At 45.1% G+C, this 12,624-nt stretch overlaps 2 protein-coding genes across 3 annotated transcripts in view; one reads left to right on the forward strand and one right to left on the reverse strand.

Annotated features, from left to right (window-relative positions):
• Positions 1-1,468, forward strand: part of ttll3 (tubulin tyrosine ligase-like family, member 3) — an 8,238-nt gene extending 6,770 nt beyond the window's left edge. For both annotated transcript variants that reach the window (XM_042305824.1, XM_042305834.1), the window contains one exon: positions 503-1,468. In XM_042305824.1, the coding sequence (XP_042161758.1) occupies positions 503-1,249 (747 nt within the window). In that variant the 3' untranslated portion in view covers positions 1,250-1,468. The remainder of the gene's footprint in view (positions 1-502) is intronic.
• A 6,697-nt stretch (positions 1,469-8,165) lies between these two features.
• On the reverse strand, positions 8,166-12,129 carry LOC112216886 (class E basic helix-loop-helix protein 40). Its single transcript, XM_024377028.2, has 5 exons — positions 11,694-12,129; positions 11,493-11,556; positions 11,103-11,210; positions 10,611-10,734; positions 8,166-10,213 (listed from the first exon to the last, which is right to left on the reverse strand). Exons 1-5 carry the CDS (start codon positions 11,765-11,767, stop codon positions 9,306-9,308), a joined length of 1,278 nt encoding a protein of 425 aa, XP_024232796.1. The 5' UTR covers positions 11,768-12,129; the 3' UTR covers positions 8,166-9,305.
• Between the last annotated feature and the right edge of the window lie 495 nt (positions 12,130-12,624).

Genomic DNA, 12,624 nt, shown 5'->3' on the forward strand with positions numbered 1-12,624 from the left:
AACATCACTGCTCTAAAGGAGATCTTCATGGAGGAATGGGCCAAAATACCAGCAACAGTGTGTGAAAACCTCGTTTGACCTCTGTCATTGCCAACAAAGGGTATATAATAAAGTATTGAGATAAACTTTTGTTATTGACCAAATACTTATTTTCCACTGTAATTTGCAAATAAATTCATTAAAAATCCTACAATGTGATTTTCTGGATTTTTTTTTCTCATTTTGTCTGTCATAGTTGAAGTGTACCTATGATGAAAATTACAGGCCTCTCTCATCTTTTTAAGTGGGAGAACTTGCACAATTGGTGGCTGACTAAATACTTTTTTGCCCCACTGTATGCATAGACAGACATATATGCAGATCATCCAGACACAAGCTTGATGATCACATATGATGAGTCTATGCAGACTATACAAAGCATTCCCAGGTACTATGAGGCATGAATAATACCCAGGCCCCATCAGGAGTGTGTGAACATATCTCGTTTTCCTCATTCTCCCAGGCTACAGTTGAAGTCCCTCAGTACATGGGAGTTAACCTGCTGGTGGAGGGAGCCCCACTAAGACGACCCCGACTGCCCCCACATAGAATCCGTGTCATCCTTGACCCCCCTCACACCACACACATTCACACCCGCACCAACCAATCAGCCTCAGAAACAGAGGACAAACCCTCCAGTCATAGACCATCCCCAGGCCGCCGCCCCTCAGGCAAAGAGAACCAATCAAGGTTAAGGGGGAATAGGTTCCACAAAAGAGATGAAGAGGGTGGAGCCCTGTGGCGCCAGCACACCTCCCCTACTCTGAGGTTGTCTCAGAGAATGGCAACAGAGCGCCCTCTGGCACTCCACAGCGAGCACCAGAAGGGGGCTCGTTGCCTGGGGATGAGTCTGAGCAGAAATTGGCCTCTCTGCCTGGTTCCCAGGACTCTGTCCCACTCCCTTAGCACCCCCTGTGGCATTTTAGGGGGTGACACCCACCCCATTCACCCTATCCCCCACCCCAGGCCTGCCCCAGGACCTTGCACCGCCCGACCCTTTCTCCCCCAGTCCTCCCTGGGACCCCCACGCAAGGCTCCAACCCGGAGCCTGCCCACCCTCTACGGCCCCATCCCAGCCCTGGAGGTCTTTGGCCTGCGCCCCAGCCCACTGACAGAACCCTTATCTGGGCCCAACTCTGGCCTCCGACCCTGGCCTCCGCATACACCAGTTCCTCCCCCACTTCCACAGGCAGGCTATGGCCACCTATAAAGGAGACTGCGCCGGTGGAGGACCCAAATCCTCTTGATGTAAATCCTTATCTGAAACATAAGGGAAAACACAAAACTGACTTTGGCTTAGCATCTATGGGTAATGTCATAATGTACTTGACTGACGGGGCTTTGCAGGGGGGGAAACTATCTCTTGAACTGTCATCATGTGTTACTTACTCACTTTTTAAATTTTATTTGTCTTGAAAGTAAAATGAAATAGAACATGAAATAAAGACTTTCCATCTGTGAAGTTAATGTCTTAGTGTCTTGTATTCAGTGTTAGACTACACATACAGGACCGCCTGCAGATATCACTACCAGTGATCCTTAGGATGAGTTTTTGTTAACTGGGTTCATCCTGTATTGGTAATTGTATTTGGTTATGCATAAATCATACATAATTCCAATGACATTCAAATGAAAAGTTTAAAATATCCTAAGAAACCAATCAGTTAACTCAAAAATACACAAGGGAAAAAAAGCAGATTACAAAAGAAATCACAACTTTTGTTTCTTTGTTTAACAATGGTTGCTGAATGTAAATCTTGCCTGTCTGAATGCTGAATGTAGATATTGCCTGTCTACGTTTTATTTATTTTTTAATTCTTGAGTGGTTGGTCTGGTGGAGTGGTTGGCAGTCTGTCTGTGTCTTGTTATTGGGGGAGGGGAAGGTGTGAGGTCTGAGTTGGGATGGGATGGGATGGGATGGCAGCGGTTGGATGGGGTGAGCATGGTGGTGGCTGCTGCTGTGTCCAGGGTTGCCAGAGGGGTTGGTGCTGTGACTGAAAACTGGGAACTGTGCTGGGGACGGGACTGGAGGCCAGGGGTTGATGCTGGGACTGGGGAACGGGAAAAACAGTAACCGGGAAATGAGAAGTGGGGCTGCTGCAGGTGCTGGGTCAGGATATGGGTCTGTAGAGGGGAGGAAGGACAACCTGAGGGGCAAGCAGGCACACAAGGGAGCCCTAGACCCAGGGGTCAGTGGAGGTTCCTGGTTCTGTGAGAGGGATAGGTGTAGAGCGGGGATGTCAAAACTTCTTCCCTCGAGGGTCAAGTGTCTGCAGGTTTTTGGTTCTTCCTTTCAATTAAGACCTAGACAATCAGGTGAGGAGAGTTCCTTACTAATTAGTGACCTTAATTCATCAATCGAGGACAAGGATGGAGCCAAAACCCGGGCCTCCATGGAATGAGTTTGACACACGTTGTAGAGTCGTCCACCCCCGGGTGCACGTTTTGGTTTTTGCTGAGGAGGAGCCTCCACTGGTTTCTTAATCAAACACGGCAGCGATCCCACAATAAAAACTTCTGTTTCAATCTTTTCCATGTAGACACCATGTCTCACCTGTCTCAGGAATGAACATTGGAGTAAAACAAAGTCCTCGTTTATTGAACCACAGGTAAGAAAGGAGACCTCTTGGCTTTATTGGTTGACAAACAAAATGGTTAAATTGACTGACTCTCTTTCTCTCAGTGTCTTAGCTCAGTCAGGCTGACATGGCGGAGGAGAAGGACCAAGCCTCAGACAACGTGAGGATCAATCAGGCTATCACCAGTGACTACACAGCAAATTGGCCAGTGTTACTGAGTGTTGATTTTTCAGTTTAACATTTGTAGTGTTGATTCAGGATTTAAATTAACTCTCTAAGTGAAATTCACACTCCGTGGGGTAAAAGAACCCCAGTGTTGGTGTTAATAACCAGTGTTGAGTATGAGAGTGTGATTGTGTCAATTTTACTCTGTGGAGAATGAAAGGCTCTGCATGGTCAATCCAAAAACTGAAGTGGCTGTACAGCATTTACTGCAATGCAGCCTCCGCAAATGTCAGGGTGCTCATACTTCTTGCGCTTAGCGGAACAGAACAGAGCTATTGTGAAGGAAGTTGTCAAGGAAGTGAGCTTGTGTTTTACAGGAAGTCACCACCCCCACCTACCGTCAACCAATCATGTCAATGCAGAGCTATACGGAGCCGTCTGCATTGTAAAACAATTTGAGAGGGGCAGGGCGATGCAGTACAGAGATTGATTTGGACTCTGCATGCCTCGGGATGCTCCGCAATTGTGTCACACCCTCAATATGAAGCCTCTGGATCAAGTATAAATTGGTTTTAAAATGTGTCTATCAAAACCACACCCATCATTATCATTTCCCAGCGTCTGTGTTTTTGCAATACATTGATTGATTGACCAATTTTATGCTACAGAAAGATAAAGAACATATTTTTTGAAGGTAATCCAATCAGTTAGTTACATTTATGTTACTGTTACTGAAAGGGTTGTTCCAGTTTAAATTGTTTAGGTAGTCTTCTTTATCAATGTTTCTAGCCCTGACAGTCATTCTGAATGCAGGTGAATAGAATTTCCACTCCAACTGCCCCTGACCACACTACCATACCTCCTAATGCCCCAGACTCCTCTCCCCTGACCTTGCCATCCAGTGCAACAGTTCCACAAAAAACCCTCATCCAAATCTGCAATGACGTGGCCAAAACCAGAACTGGACCGTCTAAATAACTCATTATGTCCCTGACTCTATTCACCCTCAACACCGGTTTCCAGACAGACGACAGACTGTCCTGGGACACCTCTCCAATAACTCTGCAGACATTTACCTCCTCCAGGTGTGCGGCATCCCATACAAGGAGATGTACATGCTCCTGGAGGAGGAGTGGACCTGGAAGGTTCTATCTGGTCAGGCTCCAACACCGCCAGAGCGGACGGGGTCAACATATTGGTGACCAACCCCTACCTCCAACACGGTGGTCGAGAGTGGGCCACAGTTACAGTGCATTCGGAAAGTATTCAAACCTCTTGACTTTTTCTTTTTTGTTACATTACCTTATTACAAAATGATTAAATTAATTTCCTCATCATTGTTTTTATTTCACATTTACTTAACTAGGCAAGTCAGTTAAAAACAAATTCTTATTTACAATAACGGCCTAGTGGGTTAACTGCCTTGTTCATGGGCAGAAAGACAGATTTTTACCTTGTCAGCTCGGGGATTCAATCTAGCATCCTTTCAGTTACTGGCCCAACGCTCTAACCACTAGGCTACCTGTTCAAATGTTCATAAATGACCAGCATGGTCAAATAATAATAATCACAGACAGAACAGTTGAAACTGTAGCAGCAGCACGGCCAGGTGGACTGGGGACAGCAAGGAGTCATCATGCCAGGTAGTCCTGAGGCATGGTCCTAGGGCTCAGGTCCTCCGAGAGAGAGAAAGAGAGGGAGAAAGAAAGAGAGAAAGAGAGAATTAGAGAGAGCATACTTAAATTCACACAGGACACCGGATAGGACAGGAGAAGTACTCCAGATATAACAAACTGACCCTAGCCCCCCGACACATAAACTACTGCAGCATAAATACTGGAGGCTGAGACAGAACTGTACCTGTCACAGGACTGGCATGAGACTCTCCCTACCTCGTTCCCTATCAAAACATAGACCATCAAGCTGCTTGTGGTCACCTTCCAGAGGGATGGAGGTGGCTCCGTCAGCTAAGAGGAGACCATCTGCCACATCCAACAGAAGCGAATGGAACTCATGGTCCCTCAGAATGATCCTGGTCTTGAAGGCAAACATTCTCCCCATTCTCCTGTACCTAGGCAGGGTGTTCCCCCAGACAGCACAACCAGGAAGAAGATAGAATGCATGATGTTCACCTTTGGGGGAGCCAGATAGAACGACTCAAGCGCAGCACCCTGTACAAAGCATTTGAGAACATGGGGAAGGGGGTCACAGACATCCTTAACATCCTTAGGGCGCAGAGACTATCCAACTTGGTCACCAACATCTGCAAAACAGTCAGGAAAGCCAGCCACGTTGAATGGTACTTTGCCACCCCCATCCTCAGAACCCTCGGACTCAGCACCATCGAGAACACCGTGCTGGGACCCTCCACCAGTGCACAATACGTGGAGAGATTTGGGGTTCAGGACATGTCTGCCCACGGCTGGGCTGGCATGCTGGAAGTTCAAGGACATCATCGCCCACCTAAGCGCCATTTCAGCCGTAGACCGCAGCAGGTATGGTGAAACGTCATTCAGCACCGCATCACAAACAAACAGAAAGACATTGCATGGATGGCTGTTCGTGGTTTCCTCCCCACTAGGGAATTCATGTATAGACAGCACATAGCATGTACAGAGAGCTACCCCCATGGATGCACTGACACTGAAAACATATACCACCTGTTTGTTGAGTGCTCCGTGGCCAGGCGGGTTTGGGCCCTGTTTGTTGCCTCTGTTTCCTACAACAGGTGTTTGGTCAGACGTGAGTAAGACATCAACAAAATAAAGGAGATGATCGTGGACTTCAGGAAACAGCAGAGAGAGCACCCTCCTATCCACATCGACGGGACCACAGTGGAGAAGGTGGAAAGATTCAAGTTCCCCGGCGTACACATCACTGACAAACTGAAATGGTCCACCCACGCAGTGTTGTGAAGAAGGCGCAACGATGCCTCTTCAACCTCAGGAGGCTGATGAAATTTGGCTTGGCACCTAAAACCCTCACAAATTTTTACAGATGCACAATTGGGAGCATCCTGTCAGTCTGTATCACAGCCTGGTATGGCAACTGCACCAGCTGCAACCACAGGGCTCTCCAGAGGGTTGTGCGGTCTGCGCAACGCATCATTGGGGGTAAACTACCTGCCCTCCAGGACACCTACAGCACCTGATGTCACAGGAAGGCCAAAAAGATCATCAAGGACAACAACCACCCAAGCCCCTATCTGTTCACCCTGCTATCATCCAGAAGGTGAGGTCAGTACAGGTCCATCAAAGTTGGGATCGAGAAACTGAAAACAGCTTCTATCTCAAGGCCATCAGACTGTTAAATAGCCATCAGTAGCACGTTGCAGGCTGCTACCTATATACATTGACTTGAAATCACTGGCCAATTTAGTAAATGGAACACTAGACACTTTTAAAAAATGTACATATTTTACATTACTCTTCTCATATGTATATACTGTATTCTATTCTATGCTATTCTACTGTATATTAGTCTATGCCGCTCTGGCATTGCTCGTCCATATATTTATATATTCTTAATTCCATTCCTTTACTTAGATTTGTGTGTATTGGGTATATGTTGTACAGTTGTTAGATATTTAAGCAATAACGCACGAGGGGGTGTGGTATATGAACGGCGCAAGGCGGAGTGCCTGGATACAGCCGTTAGCCGTGGTATATTGGCCATATACCACAAACCTCTGAGGTGCATTATTGCTACTATAAACTGGTTACCAACATAATTAGAGCAGTAAATATATATGTTTTGTCATACGCGTGGTATACATTCTGTTATACCACAGCTGTCAACCCATCAGCATTCAGGGCTCGAACCACCCAGTTTATAATACTTGTTAGATATTACTGCATTGTCAGCACTAGAAACACAAGCATTACGCTACACCCGCAATAACATCTGCTAAACACGTGTATGTGACTAATAAAATTAGTTTTGATCTGATTTATACGACAACAAAAAATACAAGAAATCCTTTGCTCTGGGCTACGTGGGACAGAATGTGGCCAATGGCAGAGTCACATGATGACAGTCCCCAAGTTCAAAGCCAAACTAGGGGAACTCTACGGGAAACCAGAAGCTGTGAATCTGCTTAACCGTAACAACGACATCGGCCAATACAACAGATCTACGAAATACATCCAGGGGCTGGAGTTAAAGATAAGCCCCAAACCCAGCCAGAATAATTTACCAAACCCCCACTAGCAGGACAATGAGGGAAAATCTAAGTATGTGTATTGACCCATAAGCAAAACATTGTTATGGAAGTATGAAATGATTGCTTTGTTTTAATAAATATTTGCCTTAACTACTGCCTCAACCATTTCTATGTTTTGCTGAGGTCATTCTTTTATCATATCAAAGAGGTTTGGGTTCCTTATTTTACCAGCAGGGGCCCCCACAGGGCTGAGGTTCTCCACTGGATAAGCATGAGCATCTCTCCCTTCCTGGTCCCATCAACTCACCAATCACAGCTCAGCGCTACCCAGGGCCAGCAGTATGGCTGCACATGTGACAGCCGTGTGTGATCAAAATCATAGGTAGCTGTAAAAAATGACGTATCTGCTGGCATTTACTTTGTGTCGGTCTATTATGTGCTCCCACATTGATCTTCTCCTACTGGACAATATTGATCACCCTGAGATAGTTGTTAAACTCAACAGCTTTGACTTAAATGTACACCAGTTCTTTAAACCTTGATCCCAGTTTATTAATAATCATCATTGCACCAGGATCTTTGACCCAATGCCCAATTCTTTGTTGTCCATAAACTATATAGACTGTACTATGAAGTGATAACATTATGATTATAACTATCTACCAGGATATTTGAGCCAAAATCCTGGTTACATCTGCCAGGAGGCAGAAACGTCCCCACAAGTGGATCTTCCAGCAAGACAATAACCCCAAGCACATATCAAAATGGTCTAAGATCCTTCCCAATGTGTTTTCCAATCTCTTTAAACCCCCATCTTTTTGAGAGAATAACAATATTGCTTGTTAAACAAAATCTCTTTCTCTAAGCAATTGTATTACAATAAAATAATATAATTTCAACATTTCTTTTTGCAACATAATTTAGCTCCGTATTTGTATGATTTACATGATTGTATTATTATTGTGCTTCTGCATCCAAATGACTTCCAGATAAATATAAAAAATGGCCTTTGGAGCTTACTGTATCTGTATGTGTGTTTATGTATGTATGTCAGAAGCAGAGAGAACACCCATAGCAGTGTGTCTCTCCTTATAACCACCCGGGCCAGACAAGCAGGGAGACTGCAGCAACTCTCCCCAGTTGTTGTGTTTGTGGCAGAACTCGATCCCAGATGATACATTTCACCACAACATGCACTCTACTCACTCATGACGAACCAAGCAGATAAAATACTTTATTAATACGCTTATATAATGTATGTCAACATTTATAGACAAAATATGTACATCAAACATCTTTCTGGTAGGTCCCAAAATATCAAAGTACCTCTTTCTATAGAAAACTAATCTTCTGCTGAAACATATACATTCACTTCTCGCCAACTCCCAAATACATTTCATAAACATCTGATGCTTTCTTTTATCAGTGTTTCACAAGTAAAAGGCAACAGGATGATAAACTCCAGGTTTGACTTGAGCAGAGTCAGATTGCAGATCAGGGTCAGCGCAGGGCTACAGTATGTACATGAGTTATTATGCGGTAAAACGACTGTCCAACCTTTCTCTCTGGTTCGAGCGCTAGGACACGTATCAAAAATAGAGATGTACAAGAAGTATAAACAATAACTACAAAACGTCCCTCAACTGTCAGTGAATTCCCAACTTGACATGGTCACATGATGACCTCACTAACTCCATACAGTAGGGAAATGATTTCACTCGGGATGTTTGTTGTTGTCATAGGGAATGGGGCAAAGCGCATTGTCAGTGATGGCAATGGTGACCTAAGGTAAATAGACAGCAACCTTTGGGTGAATGGTGACTATTGACATTTGGTGTGACATGGTTTACAAGGACGGTGTGTGTACAGCTGAGCCCTGTCAGTGTCCACAGCATGTAGAAACCTCAACAGCAGCAACATCTATGGGACTGCCATTTTTTTACATTTATACATTCAACCGTGTGTGTGTGTGTGTGTGTGTGTGTGTGTGTGTGTGTGTGTGTGTGTGTGCGTATATCCAGATCAGTGGGGTCAATGTTGCACTCAGCACTCTGGTGGGGGTATAAAGTCAAACATTCAGAGAGGATTAGGAAACCGGTTGAGCTGTCTTCCATCCACACATTCCCTCGTTCTTTTATTCTCTTTTTCTGTTCGCAGCTGTGGATTATGCCTCACCGATCTGGGACCAGACCTTCTGCATGCACTCTATCTGTCTCCCTTCTGTCTTCTGACTTCTGGGATGAGGGGAGAGGGGTGGTGGTGGGTGATCTGACTGTCTGGTCATGTTCTCCTCCATGTATCCTCTCAGCATAGCAGTCTATGTTCAATAACACTTTTCTGTGTAAGTGCTCAGTGGTCTCTCAGTCTTTGGTTTCCAGGTTCATGGGAAGTACCTGCTTTAACACTTGGAGGAAGGCTGGGGAGTCCATGGGGCTTTGGGCTACGGTAGGGGGAGAGGGAGAGCGCCCCCTGGGGGACATCATGATCGAGGGAGAGGGGGCATGCCTGTCACTAGGCATGCCCTGCGCGGAGCCTCCCAGGCCAGGGTAAATCATGGGCATGGCCCCTGAGTACCAGCACTTCTCCAGCATGGGCAGATAGGCGGCGGCAGAGGGGGGAATGAGGTAGAAGGGCATGCAAAGGGGATGAGGTTGGGCCTGGTGAGGGGAGTAGGCGCTCATGTAGCTGCCGTGGCCGCTGGAGGAGGATGAGGATGACTCTCCGCCTGAGAGAGACTCGTCCTCGGATGACTCGACCCGGCTGCGTTTGTGGCACACCTCATCTTCCTGCTTAATGCAAAATGACGCCCTCTTTTCTCCCAGCGCCCTCTTCAGCTGTCTCTCCTGGCCGTAGTACCCTGTATGCGACGCCAGATGCTCAACCTGCTCGCCACCGTAGCCGCTGTCTGTGTCTGTATCGCTGCCGCTCTGCTCGCCGCCCGCATGGGCATACCTCCGCTGGATGACGGGAACGCAGTTCTTCCCATGGCCTTCACTGGGTTTGGGGGGCTGGCCTGCAGGCTTCTCCCTGTGGGCCTGATGATGTTGGTAGTGGATGGTGGTCTCTTCAGACCGGGGTTTGCAGGGGCTACGGGGAGGACCCTGGAGGACCTCAGTGGCCACCTTGTGCAGGTGGTTGACCATGTGGGAGGGTGTAAGGTCACTGTGACCCTCCTGGTTGACCAGGTATTGCAGCACCTCCTTGGCACAGACATGGAAGCCTGAGCGGAAGATCTCCTCACTGTTCTCCTGGCTGGGAGAGGACTGCTCTGTAGGCAGGAATGGACAACACCACAAACGCTGTCAAACACAGATCTACCACAATGCAATATTATGGAAACTACCAAACTACTTTCATCGTATTTACATGATTCTTGTAAGTAATATATCTTAATATGGGTATAAAATCCCCTTCTACGCAACCACATCCAAACTAAACTTAGCAGTTATTCTGACTCAGTTCCTTATTCTATTATTATGTTATTATAATGCAGTAGATGAGCAATGCACTATGCTGCATTTGAAAATTTGTGAGGATGTGGTCTGCATCCAAATTGAAGCTAGCTAAGGCAAGAGACCACAAGCTATATTTAAATTCACTGATTTGTATGCGCTTCTGCATAATCATCTTATTGTGTGTGTGTGTGTGTGTGTGTGTTTGCTCACCGATTTGCATGCCATTCTGCAGACTGAGGATTTTCTGCTGCTGGTTTTCCAGTAGAGTGGTTAGAGCTTTCACATGCTTAAGCGTGAGCTCCAAAACCACAGCCTTCTCCAGATGGCCAAGAGTCTATGGGAAGAACACACACTACTTTCAGCACGGGCTCATCTCTTATGGATTACTAACACACACATGCACACAAACTTTCTCAACAACAATCAAAAGCAATAACTAAGTAGATCTACTCAAATGCTAAATTTGAATGTGTAATATTACATTCTTTAATCTATAAAAATACAAATCAGAGGAAATGTGTTCAATTTTAGTTAACATCTCAAAGATGCCATTTGTTTAAGATCTCACATTCATTATTTAATTTTAAATTCCTTTACAGATCTCACCTGTTAGTCAGGCTGTCACCTTAACCTGAAGTACCACCAAGCAACCACTTGATCGCGCTTTAGTAATGTGCTACTTCAAGATAAATAGGAACTTACTGTAAGTTTCAGGTGCTCGGGCAATAAATCTTTCAACTGAGCGATGCACTCGTTTATCCTGTCACGCCTTTTCTTCTCGATAAGTCGGTGAGGCAGTTTGTAGGTTTCCTAAAGGCAGGAGTGATACTGAGGTTAAATAACAACCTCAGCAGTTTGACGAGCAGCACTGTGAACAGTAACATGGACTCCAAGGATTACATCATATGGGAAAATAGGTCACCACATGATCGGAATGATCAGGCAAACTAATTGATCTAAATACATCAATGTTTCAATAGCATTGTATATAATCATAATATTATTCTATTGTAATCATATTTACAAACAGTTAATTAAGTGAATAAACACCAATATTGTTTCTATAAAAAAATATATAAAATATCAACCAACCTTGCTATCATCTCCTCGTTTCATTCCCCGACGGGATTTGTATACATACATAGGGAAATCCATCCTAATGAAAACCAGAAGACAGTCAATGAGATGTGGGTTTGGTGAGGTTGCGCACTCAATGTCAGGAGACGCGAATGTATGCCACTATAAATTGGGCAAGCATGGCATAGGGCACAAGAAGAATCATCAGCAACTTACCCTTGCATGTCAGACAGCTCAGCCTGCTGGTGCTTGGGGGTGGGTTGCGCACTTGGAATCCTTTCCATTTCCATTCTCTTTAATAAGCTACTCCAAATGACGCAGGAAAGGGCAAGCTTTTCCCCCCAATGTTTTCACTCAAGAACGCAAATGAAATTGAATGAAAGTAAATAGTCCTTGAAATTTTTCACAAAAATATTTTAGTATTTCCTCCAATTTGTAGAGATAAGTAATCTATTTTACATTTGCATTGTTGTTGTTATGATTATTTATCGCATAATGGGAGCAGTGTCCCGGAGATCTCCACGTAGTCAGTCAAGAGGGAGTCCCGCAGATGCACTAGTCTTGGTTGCGCGTTGGGGAAGTGGGGGAGGACAGAGCTACGTGTTAAATAAACCCCTGACTCTCGCTCGCAATGACCTATCTCTGTCACATGAGTCTCACGTTTTGGACGGCGCTTGTCTTCTCGGACTGCCCATTTTCTACTGATAATGAGGATCTGGGGGCGGTCGTCGGCGCCACGTCACACCGGAGGGCTGAATCCCGCGTCCAGTGTACCTGGCTAATATAGCCAGGCTAGTAGCTTCACACAACACAGAGCTACGCATCTCTCCAATAATGCTCAGCAGGTTCCACTACTGACAAGACATCATGGCAATAATAATAATATTGATATGGGAATAACTTTGCAAATATTGGGGGGTTTAAACGTGACAATATCTTATCCCAATCCGTTTATTTAGGCTATATCATCCACCTGTTGTGTCATACACAACACAATTTAGCCATAACTTTATAAAAATAAATAATTCACAATTACAATGCATTATTAAATTATTATACTCTAACTTGTAACCTCTTCACTGTGATAAGTTAATATACCTATGGCATAGGGTTTTATAATAGGGGGCTTGCCATTTACCTTGTGTAG

The sequence above is a fragment of the Oncorhynchus tshawytscha genome, linkage group LG02, assembly GCF_018296145.1.
Source record: "Oncorhynchus tshawytscha isolate Ot180627B linkage group LG02, Otsh_v2.0, whole genome shotgun sequence".
Taxonomy (NCBI): domain Eukaryota; kingdom Metazoa; phylum Chordata; class Actinopteri; order Salmoniformes; family Salmonidae; genus Oncorhynchus; species Oncorhynchus tshawytscha.